The sequence below is a fragment of the Anser cygnoides genome, unplaced genomic scaffold (assembly GCF_040182565.1).
Source record: "Anser cygnoides isolate HZ-2024a breed goose unplaced genomic scaffold, Taihu_goose_T2T_genome scaffold_44_1, whole genome shotgun sequence".
NCBI lineage: Eukaryota > Metazoa > Chordata > Aves > Anseriformes > Anatidae > Anser > Anser cygnoides.
Genome location: NW_027103068.1, coordinates 320,443 through 341,935, shown reverse-complemented (window position 1 = coordinate 341,935; position 21,493 = coordinate 320,443). Strand labels below are relative to the sequence as shown.

The 21,493-nt window shown below is 44.9% G+C and overlaps 2 protein-coding genes and 2 long non-coding RNA genes across 4 annotated transcripts; 2 read left to right on the top strand and 2 right to left on the bottom strand.

Annotated features, from left to right (window-relative positions):
- The first annotated feature begins 810 nt into the window (after window positions 1–810).
- Window positions 811–2,362, top strand: LOC136789361 (uncharacterized). The gene is made up of 3 exons (XR_010828172.1): window positions 811–1,248; window positions 1,427–1,579; window positions 1,767–2,362. It is a non-coding gene; the product is annotated as an uncharacterized lncRNA (long non-coding RNA).
- Window positions 2,363–3,048: 686 nt separating this feature from the next.
- On the top strand, window positions 3,049–3,622 carry LOC136789356 (uncharacterized). The gene is made up of 2 exons (XR_010828166.1): window positions 3,049–3,291; window positions 3,411–3,622. It is a non-coding gene; the product is annotated as an uncharacterized lncRNA (long non-coding RNA).
- Window positions 3,623–3,891: 269 nt separating this feature from the next.
- LOC136789333 (uncharacterized) lies at window positions 3,892–7,690 on the bottom strand. The gene is made up of 9 exons (XM_066989394.1): window positions 7,471–7,690; window positions 6,577–6,615; window positions 6,095–6,388; window positions 5,396–5,440; window positions 5,190–5,297; window positions 4,895–4,919; window positions 4,586–4,641; window positions 4,394–4,425; window positions 3,892–4,162 (listed from the first exon to the last, which is right to left on the bottom strand). Exons 1-9 carry the CDS (start codon window positions 7,604–7,606, stop codon window positions 4,133–4,135), a joined length of 765 nt encoding a protein of 254 aa, XP_066845495.1. The 5' UTR covers window positions 7,607–7,690; the 3' UTR covers window positions 3,892–4,132.
- A 210-nt stretch (window positions 7,691–7,900) lies between these two features.
- On the bottom strand, window positions 7,901–19,418 carry LOC136789320 (butyrophilin subfamily 3 member A2-like). The gene is made up of 13 exons (XM_066989360.1): window positions 19,269–19,418; window positions 16,835–16,959; window positions 15,681–16,037; window positions 14,592–14,876; window positions 13,576–13,674; window positions 13,156–13,182; window positions 12,578–12,604; window positions 11,367–11,393; window positions 10,990–11,016; window positions 10,425–10,451; window positions 9,807–9,827; window positions 9,597–9,623; window positions 7,901–8,960 (listed from the first exon to the last, which is right to left on the bottom strand). Exons 2-13 carry the CDS (start codon window positions 16,905–16,907, stop codon window positions 8,425–8,427), a joined length of 1,533 nt encoding a protein of 510 aa, XP_066845461.1. The 5' UTR covers window positions 16,908–16,959; window positions 19,269–19,418; the 3' UTR covers window positions 7,901–8,424.
- Window positions 19,419–21,493: the final 2,075 nt, after the last annotated feature.

The window sequence follows — 21,493 nt, the reverse complement described above, 5'->3', positions numbered from 1 at the left end:
TTTTGCAGGGAGAATGCTGCCCTTGAGATACACGTAAAAACCACGCGTGCTGCGGTGTCTGACAGGACAGAAATAACAGCGGGGGCTCTCAAAATACAACGGATAAAACAGCGGCTGAGGCAGGGCCCCCGTTGATGAGAGCTTCTGCTGTGGGCCAGGCTCAGGCGGCCACAGAAAGCCCACAGGACAGGTCCCAGCTGCACTGCAAGCCTCTGTCCCACCGTCCCCAGCTCAGAGCAAAGCAGACACCTGAAGCAGACGGTGCTCCCCAAAAGCAGCGCCCCAAAAGATGCTGGGGCAGGCGCCATGGGCAAGGCTGTCTCCTTCTGGCCCTGCCGTCCTGCTGCTGGCGCTCTGTGAGTTGGGGCATTGCTGGGCGTGGGGGCTGAGGGCTGGAGGGCTGCTGCTGGGGGCAGGACAGGCCCGTGGTGGGCACAGGGGAGGATGGGGACAGCGTGTCTGTTTTCTCTGCAGTCTTAGTGTAAGACTTCAGGAATTCTGGATGCCTTAGGGAGCTATGGGATTAACGTGGAACAGGAAGCATATCTAGAGCAAATTGGAATGTTGCCATGTGTGCAGATGAAGTTCATCCTGGATGGAGACAGGCCGGCAGGAAGGTGCCTGCTCAACTAGGACCCAGCACTGGGGATGTGAGTAGGGAAACATGGGTGAGCTGGGTCACTGCCATTCTAAAGAAAACCCTCTGTGCCCCGTGCTGCAGGTGCTGTCTTGACCACCCAGGACATCTGCAGCTCCCCAGGTGAGGAGGAACATGGGGATGGGTGGCAGAGGGGAGGGGTGTGTGGGTGTGGTGATAGATAAGAGAAGGCAGAGGGGGTTTGTTCTCCGTGTGTTAATCCCTTGATAGGAGATTTCTCACCTTTGGGATCCAGGTCACTTTGCATCTCCACTGTCACTAAAGCTGCATAGGGAATCTCTGCACTGTCTCCCCAGGTGACCTCCCGGCTCCAGCCTTCTTCCTGAACACCTCCAGAGCTCAAGAGGGGGAATTGGTTTCGCTTCGCTGCACCCTTGATGGCCCTTCCGTGCCTTCCCGAATTGTATTCTGCAAGGGCAGGATGGAGGCACACAGCCTGAAAGGGCAACTAGGAAAGCTGATCTACACCATCATTCTAGACGTCACCCAGGGGACTGAGGGGGTGTACACGTGTGGGTACCAGCTCAAAGATGACAGCAACCGAGTAAGGAGCTCTGCCCTCAGTGCTGGCCGCATCCTGGATGTCCCTGGTGAGACGCGGCCCCGGGCTGGAGGGGTCAGAAGGGACGAAGGCACTTGCCACCACATGGCTGTGCTGAGGCTGGAGCTGTGTGCTGCAGCAGAAGAGAGAGGTGTTGCCGGACCAACTCCAGAGCCACACCTCTGCCATTCCATTGTAAATCCCTCACGAAAGCATTTACACACTAGATCCTTGGGGGCCCGTGTTGGCACAGCAGCCTTAGGCACTTGCATGCCTCCCCTGGGGATGGAGCTGGCTGTCATTACACTGCAGACATTCATCCTGTCCCTTTCTCCTGCCAGACAATGCATCCACGTCCCCGGAAAGGCCAATATCCCCAGGTGAGTGATTCCCTCCTGCACAGCCAGAGCCCCCATCATGGGGCTCATAGCTGCCAGGCTGCTGTCCCTAGGGCACGAGGCCATGCAGGAGCTTCATCAGGCAGGAGGTGTGCCAGCTGCAGGGGCACGTCCTGCTCCCTGCCTCTCCCCATCACACCCCGCTGCCCTCACACCCTCTCTCCCCCAGCTCCCCATGCCCGGCTCCCGCACGCCCTCCCCACAGGCACGGCGCTGGCAGTGGCGGCCGTCGGCCTCGTCCTCCTGGCTGCAGGCAGCTGGTTTGCCATCAGGAAAGGTGAGGGAGTGGGGGAAGGCGGGGGGAAAGGCTGAGGCCGTGGGGGTCCTGCTGCGGGGCTGGTGCAGGGGGAAAGGCGGTGGGGGGGTCCTGGGGGTGCGCAGCTGGGGCAGACGGTGCGTGGGGGCGATGGCTGTGGGCAGCCCAGCTGGGGAGGCTGCTGAGGGAGCTGGGGAGCTTCAGCCTTCGTCCCCCAGCCCCGAGACGGGAGCCAGGGCTGGGCAGCAACTTGGCCTGCGCACCTCAGCCACTGTTCTTCTTGCAGGTGCCTGCAGAGGGAGATGCCCAAGGTGAGCACCAAGGGCTCCTGGCTGGGGGGTTTGCAGGAGGGAGTCGTGGGCATGGCGGGGCCCTGGGGTGCTCCTTGGCCAGGGGCATTCCCTGTGCTGAAGGCAGGAAGGACGGGGCTTATTGTGGGTTGCACTCATATTCAATGCCAGATGTAGGAAAGCAACACCAAAATGCATAAGCCTCATGTACCCTCCTCACCATATGCACACGCCAGAACCATTCCCATTCCTCTCCAGGCAGCAGCACATTGACAGCCCACAGATGGAAAACACCGACTCCGGAGAAGTCCAGTGTGAGTACTGCCTCCTCCCTCGGGGGAAGCCACACGCCCCTCTGCCAATGGGCATCCCATGCAACTCCCCATGCAATCCCCCTAGTTAATTTCCCGCTGGGACATACGAAATCCCTGCCCATTCATCAAGGCCAGGTTTCTCTCCTGCACCTCACGTCCTGCTTCTTCCTTGCATGCAGAGCGCAGCTGCTGCCTGCACAAGGGACATGGCAGCATCCCAGTGCTCCCAGGGACAAAGCCCTTTTCCTTGGGGGGTCCTTCCACAACCGCTCTGTCCCCAAGCTGGAATTCCCCCGCTCCAGCCTCTGCTTTTGTCCTTTCTTCAGTTTCCCTTCAGAGGGATTTCTGCTTCAAGAGCAGACCAATGCACAGCATAGCAGTGAAGGCTGTGGCTGTGTACTTGCGCTGGTGGGCAAAATATCTTATAGCTCGCTCTGAAACCACAGGCAGCAGCCAAGGGAGGATGTTGTGGCTGGGCGACAGGCTATAGATATATCCCCACCCGACGTGCACCTCGCTCGAGTTGCAGCACGACCTTGTTTTCCCACGCCTGCACAGAGCAGCTCGCAAGGTGTGCTGGCTGTGCAAAGAGAGGAGATGCCACAGAATGCTGGAAATACACCAAAACCTCAGCATCTCTGCATCAGCGCTGCTTGCTGCGCATCCCATAGCAGGATGAAGGGAGGGGAAATGTGGCCGGGCATTGAATGCTGACCTCAGGCAGCTGATGCCCAAAGCTCATGGGTTTCACCCCCCTCCAACGGACAGCAAGGGCTCATGGTGTGTATTTTTTCCCCCACAGACTCCACCATCGCCCACGTTCGACGGGACAGGGTGAGTCGTGGCTCAGCTGTGCACAGCTCCTTTCTGCACTCCTGCAGCCTGGTGCCTGCTCGTTGTGCAGGGCTCACAGGCAGCAGCTGAAGTAACAGGGCTTTCTCTTCCCCCTAAAGCCTCCTCCCGTGCAGCAGATGAGCGACACCACGACGTATGCCACGGTGACCCGCACCCAGACCCGATAGCGCTGCCACTGGGCAAGGGCACTGGGCTTCTTTGGGGTTTGCTGTCACAGGGAAGGGCTGTGTGTGTCTAGCCAAGAGGATGTAGGACTCACACCTCTGTCTACAACACATTAATAACTCTAAAATATATGAGCTATACCAAATACTGTGAGTGTATTGATTTTTCTTCAGCGAGAGAAAACATCTCCCTGTGCTCAGTGGAAGACGTATACACCTAAGTTGCCTTGTAAAGTCACGGGGGTGCTCGTCTATGCACCCACGCAGACGCATGTTTGGACCTACAGGGACAGATAGCACTGCAGGGATGTGCTCACATGAGTGTTCCAACCGCTGTGTGCCCTGCAGATGTGGTTTTGCTTTGATGACAAATAAACATCTCTAACTTTGTGTTCCTGATGACACCTAAGTCTCATGCAGCCACACATGGGACAGAGCAGACAGACAGACACCGAGACACAAAGGTGGTGTCGATCTGAAGGGATGTGAAGCGCCTTGCAGACAGACCTTGCCGAGAAGAACTACACCAGCTCCTTTCTGTTTAGGGTGGCTTTATTGACAGCTGGCAGCTCGGCCGGGCTTTCCTCACTGTTCTCTGCCTCTCTCAGAGAATGAGCTGGATCACACTTCTCACATCTTCAGCTTTTGGCATCCAGTCAATGCTGAGAGCAGATGGATTGAGAGAGCTGCAAAACACAAGCCAGAACAAGGAGTAGCCTTGCTCTCCTGCTGCCCACCATGGGGAGATGCTGGGAGCATGGAAGGAGGGGGGATTCAGCCAGCACACAGCCACAGGAAGCTCCCAGGTTCCTGCCATCGGATGCACTTTTGGCTTGCATTTGCTCTCCAACAGCCTGCCCTCTTGCAGCCATCACGTGCAGGCTCAGCCTGCAAGGCTGGGCTTGGGCTGCACTCACCTTCACTCTGCCCATCTCATCCACGTTGGCATCTGGAGGGAGAACCTGAGTTAGTGTCCAGCCACACGCAGCAGGTAGGGCTTCCCCACCCCTCGCCACAGTTCATCCCACAGCCACAGCTTGCCATGGCAAAGGCATCACCACTTCACACAGAGCCTAGAGGAGAAGGGTGAAGAAGGGACTGGCACTTACAGTACTGGCTGGGGTCAGCAGAAGAGTCCTCATCACTGCCAGCACCATGGAGAGGCCTAAAGGGAGCAAAGAGAAAAGCCTCTGAGAGTCTGCAGCACCACTGCCACAAAGCAACACGGGGCCATGTGGGCCATTCCCATGGATGATGTTATAATCCATCTGGCCTTGAGCTGGAATCCAGCCCACAGCAAGCTCCTTCTTCCTTGCCTTCAGCACAGGGAATGCCCCTGGCCAAGGAGCACCCCAGGGCTCTGCAGTGCCCCCGACTCCCTCCTGCAAACCCCCCAGCCAGGAGCCCTTGGTGCTCACCTTGGGCATCTCCCTCTGCAGGCACCTGCAAGAAGAACAGTGGCTGAGGTGCGCAGGCCAAGTTGCTGCCCAGCCCTGGCTCCCGTCTCGGGGCTGGGGGACGAAGGCTGAAGCTCCCCAGCTCCCTCAGCAGCCTCCCCAGCTGGGCTGCCCACAGCCATCGCCCCCACGCACCGTCTGCCCCAGCTGCGCACCCCCAGGACCCCCCCACCGCCTTTCCCCCTGCACCAGCCCCGCAGCAGGGCAGGACCCCCACGGCCTCAGCCTTTCCCCCCGCCTTCCCCCACTCCCTCACCTTTCCTGATGGCAAACCAGCTGCCTGCAGCCAGGAGGACGAGGCCGACGGCCGCCACTGCCAGCGCCGTGCCTGTGGGGAGGGCGTGCGGGAGCCGGGCATGGGGAGCTGGGGGAGAGAGGGTGTGAGGGCAGCGGGGTGTGATGGGGAGAGGCAGGGGGCAGGACGTGCCTGTGCAGCTGGCACACCTGCATGCTTGTCCTCACCTGGGGAGCTGCGTATATCCTGGGTGGTCTCACCAGCACCTACACCTTGGAGCAGAGAGGGTTTTGCTTACAGGGATCAAGACCTGGCAAGCCCCCAAGCCCATGTCCCCTCTGTTGGTCCATGCCGGGCAGGCAGTTTGCAAGCACCGTGTCTCAAACCAGCACCTCTCTGGTCTCCTCCCTGGGGCCATTCCAAGCCCATTTTTTTTTCTTTTTTCTGCTGTTTCAGGTAGAGGTCCCTGGATCCCCAAGCACTCCAACACCTCCCTGTCATCACACTACGGCTTCAGACCTCATTTAAGAGCCATAAATATAGCCTCATTCTTCAGAAATAGGTAGTTGCCCAGCTAATGACAATCACACCACTTCCCCTGCCATAGGCACATCAATGTACGGGGCAGACCTTGGAGCACCCCTGGCTCAGCCCAGCATCCATCCACATCCCCAGCCCTTGCTGTCTGTGCATGGGCCCTGCACAGCCCCATGTCTCAGCAGAGGTGGTGCTGCAGGAACAGGGGGACCCTTGAGAGCAGCTCTCTCCCTAGGGGCTCCCTTGGAGGAGAGGGAACACTCCCGTGGGGGAACAACCCCAGAGCCATGCCCTGCCTGCTGCAGCACACAGCTCCAGCCTCAGCACAGCCATGTGGTGGCAAGTGCCTTCGTCCCTTCTGACCCCTCCAGCCCGGGGCTGAGTCTCACCGGGGACATCCAGGATGCGGCCAGCACTGAGGGCAGAGCTCCTTACTCGGTTGCTGTCATCTTTGAGCTGGTAACCACACGTGTACACCCCCTCAGTCCCCTGGGTGACGTCTAGAATGATGGTGTAGATCAGCTTTCCTAGTTGCCCTTTCAGGCTGTGTGCCTCCATCCTGCCCTTGCAGAATACAATTCGGGAAGGCACGGAAGGGCCATCAAGGGTGCAGCGAAGCGAAACCAATTCCCCCTCTTGAGCTCTGGAGGTGTTCAGGAAGAAGGCTGGAGCCGGGAGGTCACCTGGGGAGACAGTGCAGAGATTCCCTATGCAGCTTTAGTGACAGTGGAGATGCAAAGTGACCTGGATCCCAAATGGTGAAAAGTCTCTTGTCCAGGGCTTCAGACATGGAGAACAAACCCCCTCTCACTTCCCATCTCCACCCCAGACACATCTCCATTCTGCCACCCATCCCCACTCTCACCATCACCTGGGGAGTTGCAGATGTCCTGGGTGGTCAAGACAGCACCTGCAGCATGGGGCAGAGAGGGCTTTGCTTAGAGGGGCAGTGACCTGGCTCACCCCCACCTAGCTGCCCATATCCCCACTGCTAGATCCTGGCTGAGCAGGAGCCTTCCCACCAGCATGTCTCCATCCAGAAACTACTTCATCTCCACCCCTGGCAACCATTCCAATTTGCTCTGGATGTGTTTTCTGTTCCACTTTAAGTACTATAGCTTCCTAAAGTATCCAGCATTCTGAAAGTCTCACTCTAAGACTCCAGACAACATTTTAGTGCTGCAGAAATGGGCCCAATACAAGATCTGTGTCATAGCTGGAGGAAGCAATCCTCCTCCTGCTTTCCCCAAAACAACTCTGCCCTGCAGTGCTGCACGCCTGCCCCGCACACGCTGTCCCCATCCTCCCCTGTGCCCCCAGCACCAGCCCTGCAGCCCTCAGCCCCCATGCCCAGCAATGCCCCAACTCACAGAGCGCCAGCAGCAGGACGGCAGGGCCAGAAGGAGACAGCCTTGCCCATGGCGCCTGCCCCAGCATCTTTTGGGGCGCTGCTTTTGGGGAGCACCGTCTGCTTCAGGTGTCTGCTTTGCTCTGAGCTGGGGACGGTGGGACAGAGGCTTGCAGTGCAGCTGGGACCTGTCCTGTGGGCTTTCTGTGGCCGCCTGAGCCTTGCCCACAGCAGAAGCTCTCATCAATGGGGGCCCAGCCTCAGCCCCTGTTACGTCTGCTGCATTTGTTGAGCCCCTGTTGTTATTTCTGTCCTCTCACACACCGCAGCACGCGCGGTTTTTAGCTGTATCTCAGGAGTAGCATCGTCCCTGCAAAGCCCTCCTGCTCTGTGTCCCAACACTGCTCCCTTCTTTACCCTCTTCTGACCAGGTCACTCCTCTTTTCTTCAATGTCTGCACAAATGATGCTGCCAGGGGATTCCTGCACCAAGTCCAAAGTGATATCAGAGATTTAGGGCATTTATCAAGGCTGCAGGCGGTGTTGTACTTCATCCTGGTGGGGAGGGCAAGGGGTGTGAGGAGGTGAAGCACTGGGAGTAGAAGTCAACAATTGGCTGTGGAGCTGTTGTTGGCTGCAGGGTCTGGGGTTCTCTTACCATGGGATAGTTGGGTCTGGAACGGTTGAGATAACAGCAGATTTGTCCTATAAACTTGTGGAAGACTCCTCTTTGTTCTGTTTGTACAGCAGGTACTTTTTGGGATGCTGATGTATTTGTTTTTGTTTTGTTTATCTTACCATAGATCTTCTAATGCGCTTAACATTTAAAATAAAAGTTTTCAAAAAGGTACCTTTCTCCAAGGAAGATTTATTTATTTTCTTGTTATAAAGAAGGTGAAATTTCACTTGCCTCGCATTACAGATGACATTGAACTTAAATGCAGAACAGGGAGCACAAGTCATGTTGCCTAGTAATTTAGGTGGTGCTGTTTGAGATGCTTCCAGCTGACAGTTACGACAAAAATATAAATTAAAAAAATGATGCAAATCCTTCTAGAGCAAACTGTAGGAAAGACAGACTATATAGCACCACCTAAATTGCTACTCTCTTCAGTCAACTGAATCTGTTGCTGTACTCATAAGACTTTCATGTCCTGTAAAGGGAGCTCAAATAGCTACCCAGGGTTTTCTGAATATGATCCCAATCTTGTTTATACTACCTGTTTCTTTTTTCCTTTCTTGATTTTTTTTCCTGTTTTAAACACAATTTTCTTTTCTTTTAAGTTTACATTACTGAAATATTAGTTCTTAAGTTTTCCCTTATACCTTCAACTGAACTGTCTTTCCCTAATCCATTAAATCAGAGTCCAATTTATAGAACCTTTAATGGAACAGGAATTTTTTGCTGATGGCAAACAGGTTTGACTGTCCCTTTGTCTTTGGACAGAAATGGGTAAAACGTTTCTGCATGTTCCTTTCCAAGGCTTATAGGGATTTTCACTATGACGTTCATCTGCTCTGCTTCATAAAATTTGACTTGTGCTTCCTCCAAGTCCAGAAGCACACCAATCACGGTGCAACCCATATTCTTCTCAATCTTGCTGTTTTCCTTGCTAGAGAATAACTCTCCCTGGGATCTGTGCAGAGCCCAGAAGTCCTCCCCAGCATTTGTCCCTTCCTCCTCTTGCCCCTCTTTCTCCCTCACGACCCCCAGCACCCAGTCCTGCTGCTGGCCCACCTCCACCTCCCAGTAGTGTTTCCCAGATGCAAACCCTTCCTTCCCCACCAGGACAGGGACTGTGGAGGGACTGTTCAGGCCAGCAGGCTCAGACGAGGTGTCCTCAACTTTTGGAGCCCCCGGCACTGGGAGCTCTAGGACTCGGCAGTCAGGATTCACAGTAATGAAAACTGGAGGAGAAAACAAGAAGAATCCAATGAGCAGAGCCACTCAGGGACCTGTCTCTGCAGGGGACTATAGGTTGAAGCCTTTGAGGGTCTGAGCAGTCCTGGTGTGATTCAACAAAGAATTGAAACATTCCCCCAAACAGGGCATGCAACAGTCACTGAGGAACCAACAGGCACCTTTCAAGCTCTCATAGCCATGTACTCTCTCGGGGTGTAAATCCAGTTGACTCTGTCTCCTCACTCACTTCACAATAAATTTCTTGCTTTCTCTTTTCCACGTGGCCATCCATCCTCTCTGGAATGGTGTCCACATGCAACCTTTTACTTCGACACTTCTCAGCAACTCCTTTTCTCTGTCTTCCCAAGTGCCCCATCCTACCCTCATTTCCTTTTATCCCATGCAGGTGACAGCATGTCACAGTGTTGGATAAACACTCCTCTTTTGATGCAGCCCAGGATACATTTGCCTTCTGGGCTGCAAGTGTGCACTGCTGGCTCATGTTGAGCCTTTAGTCCAGCAGAATCCCAAAGTCCTTCTCCAAAAGGCTGCTCTCAATGAGTTCTTCTCCCGGTCTGTACTCCTGTTTGGGTTTGCCCTGACCCATGTGCAGCTCACACCCTTTTTTTCTGTCAGCTTACCTGCACGGCTCCGGGCTTCCCAGAAGTCTGCAGAAAGGAAAGAGACAATAGCACTTCATGATTCTGTAGGGCAGTTAGATACTTTTCAGCCTATATTATTTCTGCCTTATGCTTATATTGTTATCACTGTCATACTGTCCCAGGGTTGACTTTATTCTACCTAAAGCAGCAGTATATATTGCAATAAAATAAAAATTTTAAACCACTTACCCAAGTCATCTTTTAGTCGATCTGAAAGGAAAAGATGTTCTAGTTATTGACACTAATTTTGTGACGGTTTTCTCCCTTCTGGTTCAGTTTTTCCATGTTAGACATACCCACAGCATAGAAGAAAAGCTACAGCACAAGTCAATATTAATCCTATTTTGCATTTCTGCAGTTTGAATTTTTGGGACTTGGTCGCAAGGTGAAGGACAGAAACTGGGCCTCTACAGTCTCAATTCTCTTGCATTTAGCAAGCATTTTAGAGAATATTAAGTCAGCCCCTGGGGTTGCATGGAGGAAATTAATTCCTTCTTTGCTGTCAGTTCCATGATTTGGGTAGACATGATTTGTAATGAAACAACTCATAAAATGTTATAGGTGTCTGTAAATTTATTGTAACTTCAGGTATAAAAGCTTATTGCAAGGAGGATTATTCACATTTCAGGTAGGTTTTACAGCATGCCTTGTTACATCTGTCTTGGAGGGGGAAATATAACTGCACTGTGATGAGGTATTGGCATTCCCCTCACCCCCAGGGATGACATAATCAGACCGATCTGAACACTTTCTTTATTTTTTGTAAGGTTCACAAGAATATAATATTTATACAAGATGTTTTCTTACCGAGTTGCTTTATGTTCTCAGAGGTTGCTGCAAAAGAATAGCTTTAATAAGTGAAATGAAATCGCAAGGGGATTTCTCACTGTCCAAGTATCTTGGTGGAGGGTCAGTAAGTAATGCAGAAAAAAAAGGGGGGGGAAAAAAAGAAAAAATGTAAACAGCATTTTCCTTAGAACTTATTTTATAGGTAGTTAAACTTTCAAGTCAGTGTTTCTCTGGAGACCAATGCATTCATTTTGTCTTTGTGATGCTAGTTACAGATGTTTTAATGATTTGACCAGAAAGTGAGAAAGAACAAGAGCTATAAGAGCTGTTCAAGAAATCCCAGTAGAGACAGTAAGACTCCAGGCAAAAATATTAGACAGAGGCAGAAAAACATCACAAGACTCTTAGAAATAAAACCATGCTATATAGTATTTTTAGCAGTGACTAAAAATGAAATAGAATAACCATGTAACTAGAAATAAGCTGTCATGTTTTCTAATTAAGTAGTTTATTTTCATTCTCATGTATATATCCACTTGTAAGTTTTGATAAAAAATTGTCTTTATTGCCGTGTTTTATTTACCTCCTTTGAATGTGTTCTTCTGCGCCTCTAAGTTGACCAATGGGGGTAAAAAGAACAAAAACAGAAACAAAACCATTACTGGGCTGGACAGTTGGTTTAATTTAGAAGTTAAAAATTATCAGAGAAGCTTTAAAATTTTGTCATTGCACTCAATTACTGATTTCAACATGTTCATGGGAAATGGATCTTATGGATGCTTTGAATCTTTGAATTTATAATCTAACATGAAATCGAGCCACAATAACTTTTCTTAAAGGGAACAGAAACAACCAGAAATAATTCATATCAAAATATTGTACATCTAATTTGCTTTATTGGGGATTTAAGTAGCATGCATACGAGAAGTACTAAAAGGAACATGACAACCAGGTTCTTACCTAATTGTTCCTCCAAACTGCTTTTTTCTGAAAGAAATTATGTATGGTCATTTCTGTGTCTATTCCAGTATCATATTTTAAAAGTGAAATTATTTTTTTTTTCTTGAATACTTTTTCTTCCATAACATTTTAACATAAGAACAGCTATAATCAACCTAATCTATTTAGTGAAGTAAAGAAGGTTAAGTTGCATGGAGAATTATGAAGTCAAATGAAAACGAGGTAACTTAACACACAAATTCTGAGGAGACTTCACAGCCAGTTAAAGAGATGAAATTACATTCCTCTGGCCTCTTTTAGGTATTTACCAGATGAATGTCTCAATCTCGTCTAGTTACTTTACATGTCCATTATAGTCCAAGTAGGAAATCCACACCCCTCCTCTCCCCATCAAATCTCCCCAGCATTAGCTTTCTCAGGCAGTTTGAATCTGATTTCTCTCCAAATGTTCCTGTTTCTTGTACCTGATCCCAAAGAGAACAAAGGAAGACACAGAGACTTCTATTATTTTAGAGACTTCAGTAAATTGAATCTTACTAGCAAACTGAAAGGCCAAAATGAGAAAACTGAGATCCTCTAGAATATGTCTGGGGCCTACTTGATTTGTGTTATCATTCTTTGGTTTAGACAAGAAATATGTGCTGATGACATGGACATATGCAGAAATTGCAACAGGAATTGTTACTTGTTTATTCAGGCTAGACTGTCTGGACTAGAAGATCTGATTTAAATCCATAGGATGCAATTTAGCAGTAAACAGTTCAAGGTTTATTATATAGAAAACTAACAAGCGAAGAAACACAACAACATCTCTCGTAATTTTGGGAATTATAAGCAGATTAAACCACATATGAAAAACTGGATCATAAACCTCTTACAGAACAATGGCATTTTCATTGCATTTACAGAATAAATAAGGTTATACCTTGAGTTATTTATGCAATCATACTAGTCCACAGTGCATCAGCCCCTTCACCATCTTTCAAGAATTAAAGTACTACCCTGAGTGATTAATTCTGCTTCAAGCTACCTATGGAGGGGTCAATAACATCTAATTATAAGGGACAATATGGCCGATTTTCATTAAATCCATTATGTAGATAAGGAATACTACTTCTGAGATTCACATCTGGAAATATCAAAATACCCTAGAGCAGTGTATGTGATTTTATGTTTCCAAGATGTCCTGATAGTTTGCAATGAGTATTTACCTGTTGTAAGTTCGTTTGTCTTTGTTTCTGAGAATAAAACAACACACACACACATAAACGTTAATTATTGAATTAAACATTCATTATCTCAAAACAATAGGAGATTAATGATATCAGTCAAAAGCCTGAAATGCTATTTGGACATTGAACCCATGGGTACTGCAGAACAACTAATATATTTTAACATAGGCGTATTTCATTACCGGAAAACTTTAGAAATGCCCAAAGAAAAATGAGCTACTGGAATGGGAACAATGTCATGCACTTACAGAGGAAGCTCTGCTATTACCTCATTGTGTTAGAGACAAGGAGAACTCCCACATACAAGTAGGCAGGCATTTCAATAAAAAGTCTTTATGTTGGATTCATTAGATCTGTGTGTGAGTGGAGGAAGCAAAACTCCCTGATAAAGTATCAGTGGCAGCACTCAAAGCTGATCAGTGTCCAAAAACCCCACTTCATCTTGGCACATTCCAAAACTGAAATGCCTCAATACTGATCACGACCATATTATTATCATACCATTTTCTTCTAAAAAAGATTTGTGGGGCTTTATATTTAATTTCCTCATTACTCACCTGCTTTTTGTCTTCTTGTAGTATTAACTGGAAAAACAAGAAAAAAAAATATGTTTTTCCCAAGGCAATGAGTCTATTGAAAATATAGCATACTTCCAAAAAGAGTTTTCTTTCAAAAATCCACTACTCTAAAAGCAAAAATCATATACTGTGCCTGTAAATATTTGTAATCACACAAAATTGTGTCTCATGGAAGTTACCTCCCTCTTAACGATGTTCTGTGCATTCACACAGATGCAGACCCCAAACATATTCAACTTTTAACTATATGTCTGTCTTTTTTTTTTCCCTCTGTCCCTCTCAATTCCCATATATTTCTTTCTGAATGTGATGCTAAAATGTTATTTAAGTTTTTATTAACTGTGTTTTACATTGTAGACTAAAACTTCTGCATCAGCTGTTGTAGGTGGATATACTTACCCTTCAGTTTAGCACCCACAGCAGCAATAACAGCAATACTGAAACATAAAATTACGATGAAGGCAGTCATCCAAGGTGAAGTGGATGGAAAGAAGACATCTGTAAAGCATAGAAGGTGTTACATTCAATTAATGATTGTGAAACAGCTAAGACAGGTCCAGTGGTCAAAGATATGTGTCTACTGCCGTTGTATTTGCTGTAATGTATCTTTTATTACCTCTTCCTGTCACTCATGAAGGTTAAAGATCTCCCCTCAATTCCAAAACATCCATATACTGCTTTGCCAGCTATTCCAGGCTATCAGAGTCAATATTAATGTCCATGTGAAGGCAATCAAACTATGATCCTACAGTGCATATGCCATATTCATTCAGACTCAGACTGCCATGGATAGAGGCATGTTGGAGAAGTCACCTCTTCATAAGAACAATGTGTTGAGCAGCCCATCTAGGTGCAGTATTTTAACTATAGAATAGATGAAGTTTTCAGCAAAGAAGAGCCATCTGTAATGGTATTTCAGGTGGGAAAAAAGCTAAAGATTCCTCTCCTCTTTCCTTTTGAAATAAAATTGCCTACTTTGCAGATGAAGAATCCAAACTGGATAGAGGCACATGCTGAAGCTCAGAGTAATCATGGAGGTGTCAGGGAGACAAAAGGTGATGGGAGAAGACATTCAGTATTTCCTATCAACATGAACCAGCTGTCTCAAGTCACTGTGCTGGTTATCCTGGCAACATTGTAGGAGCGTTGCTTTCTCCATTAGTGCTTCAAAATATTTCCCTCTCGAAATTTTCACAGTGACAGCTTGGGTGTCTGCTAATGACTGCATTAATATTTATAGCTATGATGCATCTTGAATATAACGAGTAATCTAAAGCATAAAAATAGACTTCTTACTATGTTATCCACCTAAGCACTTGTCATTTATGTCTGGGCTGGGTGTCCAGGATCTCTCCAGGGTCAATGGAGAGACAACAGACAGGTCCTCACAGAAATTGACCCTTGTGGTCACTCACCTGATATCAGGACTCGGGATTCACATGCAGTGTTGAGTAGGTTATTGACTATTCTGCAGGAGACTTCTTTGTCAGATCCTGGTTCTAGGTTCATGGAAGTTACAACATCAAAAATGCCTGAAGAAGTCTTTGTTCTTTGGGTGATCACTTTCTCTTTCCGCGTCTGTCCTTTACTGTCCAGCCAAACTACCTCGGGCTCTGGAAACCATCCCTGTGACTTGCAGGTGAGGCCAATGCCCTGACCGACGTGACCATCCAGGAAGATGGAAGTCTCATCACCTTTAGCTATAGAACAGCAAACAAGAAAACTCCAACAAACAGGAAATTAAATGTTCTCTGACCAAACAGTGCATGATGGGAAGATCTTGCCTAGTGTGTGAATTCAACACATTTGGAATTTTAGTTCTCATTAATTTGCTGGCAAATAGCTCTTCCTTTGTTACATTAGAGTGGGACCCTTTTGCAACATGTCTTTTACAGTCCTGATAAAGACAGATATTTGGACTGATTTTTGATATTTCCTTGAACAACTTGAAATAAGGAAATAAGGAAATAAGGAAGGGAGGAAGGAAGCAAGGAAGGAAGGAAGGAAAGAAAAAAGGAAGAAAAGGAGGAAGGAAGGAAGGGAGGAAGAAGAAGGAAAGAGGAAGGAAGGAAGGAAGGAAAAGAAAGAAAGAGAGAGAGAAGCATAATATCACTGGCTGGAAATTTGTTGCTAAGAAAGTTGGATGACGTCATCAACAGATAAAGACTGGAGTACTGGAGAAAAAAATGAGATGAGAGAAAATGAGGGCTAGAGCAAGAGAAAAGGGTTGTAGTAACAAATGCAGTCACAGTCAGGCTTCAGTTACTTCACCTCTGCAAAAAACAGGCTTGCTTTATTGCAAGATTCATCTCTGCTACCTTTAACATTTTAAAGCTGAGGTGTAAGACATTAAAACAATTTATGTTACCATTCAAATTCTTCTGGCAAAAAAGCTAGGCTAAGGGTAGATGAAATGAATCCAACCTGTTCATACCCCACAGTCCTTACTGACGTTATAAAACTGGACTGAGGAAGAAGTAGCAAACATCTGACACTCCACTCACCTGCCACATTCAGATCAACCACCACTTCATCATACCAATTCTCCAGAAAGATACTGCAGGTGTATTTCCCTTCATCAGAGAGCATGACATTTTTCAGGTGAAGAGACACATTACCCTTATTAAATTCAGTCTGAAAGAAATTTGTCCTGCCCTGGTATGCCTTATCCTCACTAATTGGGTTTTGTTTGTTTTTTCCATCATAGGTGGTCACATCAATTCTCTGGGATTTTCCAGTAAATATCCACTGAACAAAAAGTCTCTCGGGGGTTGTCTTAGCTTCCAGCTGACAGGGCAAGATGACGCCTTTCCCAATGACTCCAATGACAGGATTGTCAGGAGGTATAATTTTAAACTGGCCTGCAAGAAGACATAGATGTAAATATTGAGTGTCACAGTTGTTCTCATTAGCATTTCCAATAGGAAACTGTAACATCAGATTTGTGAATGTAATAAAAAGGAACTATTCTATACAGTTCATCAGAAAATGCTGTCAATCAGGATGTTATCTCAGGAGCAAGTTCCATAATCTCACACTATAAAATCAGGGACTAGTGAAACCAAACAAAGACACAACAACTCCAAAACAGAGAATGGAAAGTCCCTTAGAAACAGGTATGTAAGGCCAGTAAATCTAATTCTAATCCTATATTGAAGGTTTAAATGAGTCTTTAATATTGCTTAGACATTGTATAAGGTGCATGAATGGAGTATATTACGATTTCATATAATGCTAGTCTTTGGTTTCAGCTTCAGAAAATGAGTGGAGGGAATGGTGTGTGTCTATATAAAAAGTATAGCTACAAAGGTATTGCAAAATAAAAAACTCATTGATAAAAAACATACACAAGTCTGTAATTATTTTTTTCTTTTTTCTCTCCTCTCCTCTCCTCTCCTCTCCTCTCCTCTCCTCTCCTCTCCTCTCCTCTCCTCTCCTCTCCTCTCCTCTCCTCTCCTCTCCTCTCCTCTCTTCTCCTCTCCTCTCCTCTCCTCTCCTCTCCTCTCCTCTCCTCTCCTCTCCTCTCCTCTCCTCTCCTCTCCTCTCCTCTCCTCTCCTCTCCTCTCCTCTCCTCTCCTCTCCTCTCCTCTCCTCAACTGCTCTGGAAATTATTATCTTTTTAAAATCAAATTTGGATTAGAACAGAACACAGACTTACCTGTGACCAACTGAGCTATCTGTAGGAAAATAATAATGTGAAGAGTCATTGCATACTGAAACCTGGAACCCATCGTTTGGAAGGCATCAATAAGCAACACTTGCGGGGCAAATCTCACCAGATTCCTGCAATATTTTCAAGCACAAAATGGAAAATTAGAAGACTGACACAAGAACCAGTGCCATATGTTTACTTACATATGTATATTTATGTCACTGTGTATGGAGTGACAGAAGGACAAATCCTTAAAGGTGGTTAGGATGAATTCTAACTTGAATGAAACTAAGACAGTGAATGAATAAGCTGTTTTAAATGCAAAATGATCAATTAATTTATGTTTCCAAGACTTTTACTTGCTAGCAGAGGAAGAGTGATATTTCTGAGACTTAGGGGGACATTATATTGGATCTTAAGTGCATTTCACAGGCCTGACCTCCAAGGGTCCCTTAGACACTATGTGTTCAGGAAACCTCTAGTCAGGATGCCAACATATTTTCTAGATGATGAGAGACTAAATATAAACCCAACAAGATGTATCTAACTTCAGGCAAGTGACACCATGAGGCAGGCAGAAGTCATGAAAAAAGCAACTTCATTTTTAAGTCCCACTAAAAGACACCTGTTCTGCACTGAAATTCCATATATTGTTTCTCTACTTGATCCTGCTTGGTGAAAACTGTTGTTGTTAATTTCCTGATGGAGGAAGGAGCTAGGGTTTTTAGAAATAATGCTTAAAAATGCCAGAAGATGACAACAACAACAACAAAATCATGTTTTTTTCTTTTGTGAATAAAATACTTAATTATTTTTAAATTTAGCAGACGTGTGTGCCATTTGAAATCAAGAATTGCAAGCATTCAACTTGGGAAATTCCTAATGAATTAGCATTTAAATGATTATTCCAGGCCCATACATTCAGTAAAACCAGCTATGAGTAGAACTGACCTCCTTTCTCTATGAGCTAACTATATACAGACACTTATAGAAATACATAGGTAAGACAAAGTGACCTATTGGGTTGCTGTAGAGAAAGTCAGAGATGATACACTGACATGCAAATCTAGGAATCTCACCCACTGTTTATATATATATATATATACACATATATATATGTATAGTATAAAATGTAAGTACCTTCCCCTGACCAGAGCTTTCCCTATGAGCTCTAAAAATAATTTAGTCCAGCCAAGACTACTCATAGCTCAGCCTCACATAACTGTGCATGGGAAGGGACTGGTTTCTTTAGCGCCTAGAAACATTACTGTCCATATGAAAGGACTGCAGAATACACACACTGCTCACTTCTTTGTGAAAGCTAACCCATGTGTATTTTTGCTTTCCTAACAAAAGAAAAATATGAAGCAGTAAAGAGTTTAAAAGGAAGCTAGGAATTGTAACTGCCGAATGTAGTCTGCACTCACTCATTGCTATTTCTGTTGAACTACCAACTGTTTGCTGGAATGCAAAGTTAGTTTTACTGAGATCTAGACTGTAGGAAGGAAGAATAAAAATATTAAAAACTGTGCCTAAACTACTGAGCTTTTTGTGTCTTACTTTTTACTTATTTCTGATTTACACTGCTCCAAATAAAGCTAAAGGTTCATATATCAGATTTTATTAAAAATAAGAAAGAAAAAAAATAAAAAAAAATAAAGAAAGAAAGAAAGAAAAAAAGAAAAAAGAAAAAAAGAAAAAAAAAGAAAAAAGAAGGAAAGAGAAAGAGAAAATATTTCACTGATTTGTACCAGTATCTGGAAAAATTAGCAAAGATTTATTGCTTATACATACATGAATATACAAATCTGTATCCTCTGTATTGATTATTTACAGAATAAATTTATACCTCAGTTATATTTCATTAACAAAGATGATCTATGTTGTGGTATATATAATAAATCATATTTTTATATACCTACTAGACAAGTAGGTATAACAAGTCTCTATTTCTGACACAAAAGGCAATTTTGCTTTCATAAATGGAAATATATTTCCAAATCAGTGAGTTACAGCCCTCAGCCCAACCCCCAACCACCATAAGAATTTTGGAAAACTTTCTCTTTCGAGCAACCTAGCAAATAAAAAGTAGGATTTCAACAACAAGTCTCTTTAATAAAGGTTGCTAGTAGATAGTATCTGATGAAAACCATAATCATAGATTAGATTTATACATTATAAACTCTTAAGAAAGCAGATTGTTTTAATCTTCATATTATAGAAGGGCATTAAACAATCTTTAATGAATTCTTTAAAATATCACCCACAAAAGACAATAATATATTCCCATTGATCCAGGCAAGAAGGAGCCATCTTAAGTCCAGATCAAAATAATTCCCTGAAGACTGTAAATAGCAAAAGACTGTCTCAGTATTCATACAAACCACTCCAAAAACTTAATTGTGCACAATTCTGTTTCAGACAGAATTTAATTCCTTACCTGAATAAGAGTATTCAAAATATCCATTTTAAATTCAGCATGCGTTACGGAAGTAAGGAATCTTTGCGGTTGACTTGTATTGCCTGAGCATATGTACTTTTGTTTTCCATATCTATAGAGGGAGTAGACTTTAGTAATTTGCTCACTCAAGCTAACAACTATTAAAGACTGAACTTTCACCACTAGCAACTTATTACCTTTGGGTCCGAAGATCTATAGTAAGAGATATCTAAAGGTGGAATTTGCCCACACACCTAGATCCGAAGTGCAACTTTCAAACACCGGTGTACCTGTTCAGTGCAACTCATGTTCTTGTATGACTTCCTGACAATTGCTGCAATTAAACTGAGAAAACAGCATGAACAGAAGAGGAGAAAACAGAATAAGGGATGTTGCCTGAGTCCATTACCCATGAGGATGATTTGAAATTAGAAGCATGAATATACTGCTCAAAGACCATGTAGGAAATAAAAGTAATTTAGAAATGTTAAACCTTATGATTCAATTATACCAGCTTTCTTTATGTATCAGAGAGAGGGAAAGTTAAGATCTGTAGAGAGCAGGGAAATATCTTGATTTACAAGAATCAGATCCTAGACAGAAAAAAAAATAATGAACTTCTAAACAGGGCTTAATTCCCCTTCACTTACAGGTGGAATGTATTCTTTGTGTCACTGACATGAGATTGCACTAAGATTTAAAACACTATTGTTACTGTTGCTGTTTTGTTTGATTTTGTGTTTATTTGTTTTGTGGCCCCTAGGAAGGGTCAGTCATTTTGTAGAGCTATTCAAGACAGAGTTGCCAGTCAAGGAAGGTTCAACTTTCTGGACGGTAGAGGGAGCATAATAATTCAGCTGAGACCTGAAAACTTTGACCCGCAGGTCCTTGCTTAGCCTCCCTCCTTACCTGCTTTTTTACACATTGGATAAAGTGTCTGCTGAGTTTTTTCTTTCACACATTTTCTCATTCCTCTGCCATTTGCTGTGGCACGAGTTATTTCCCTTTCTTAAATATGCTATCACAGAGACAAAACCAGTGTTAAGTCCTTGGCTTGGCTCTGGGCCTTTTGGAGTCATTAAGAACTGGATCTTCTCTAACATCGGGCAGCTTCTGGAGTATGGTTGCAGATGCCATTTGCTACCAAAGTATTGCCACATAAGCCCAATATACCTGGTCTTTATGGTCATCCTGGGCTCCATCGTTCAGGAGGTTCATTTTCAAGCAAGTTCCTTTGTGGTTTCTCCATCTTTGCCTCTGGAAAGATGTTTTTAAGCATCACTTATGCTTCTTCAAAAGTCTCCCTTCCTAAGTGACTGTAGGATTTAATACAAATGCAGTGGTATTTCATGCTCTGGTATAAAGATAAAAAATATGTTTTTCTTTCATTATCTTGGAGAGTGCTTGAAAGTGGGTCCAGTAGTATAGAGTAAAATCCAGCCTAAGTGAAGATGATATTCCTGCACCTTCTATAAAATGTGCCAGAGGAGGTTCCTAGGGTGTTCTTTTAATTGATTTAATTTAATTTAATTTCCCCAGAAAGCATTTCATCTAACAAAAGAACTTCAGCTATGCTGTTACTGCAGAGAAATTGATTCTGAATGTAGCCCTACTCAAATTAATTCCATTGGTATAGTACAAATCTGGGTCTTTCTTTTGAGAAATAAGCAACTCTTTTTTCACAGACCTTACAGAAACTTTGTATCTCTGAGAAACTCCACTGCTTAAACAAATTTGGTTAGAAACAATTGTGTTTCTAGCTTCAAAAATCAGAATGATGAAGGAGATTGGCACACTTTGCCCTCATAAACTTGGTTTCCAGAGTCATGTTTTTGTTTAAAGAAATAATATGATAAATAATAATACTACTAATAATATATAAATAATAATATAAAATAACAATAATAAAATCTGGATAAAAGTTAATAAGCTATTTGGCTGACATTTTCAGTCAACAGTAGTTCTTATATTTCCATGATGGAAAACAGGAAATATGGAAAGAAGCTTCCCCCCAAAAAAACAAAACGAAACAAAACAAAACACCTTTCTATTCTACTGCCACACATAGCAGTTCTAGGACATCCATTTTTCAGGAATCTTCTATATAATCTGGATATAGAAAGAGAGAAAGCAGTCTCCTCCTGAGAGCACTAAATGCTTGTTGACAGGATGACCAACAGTCAGGAAAGCTGAAGTATAAAAATGAGAAGAAAGTCCAACTGAAA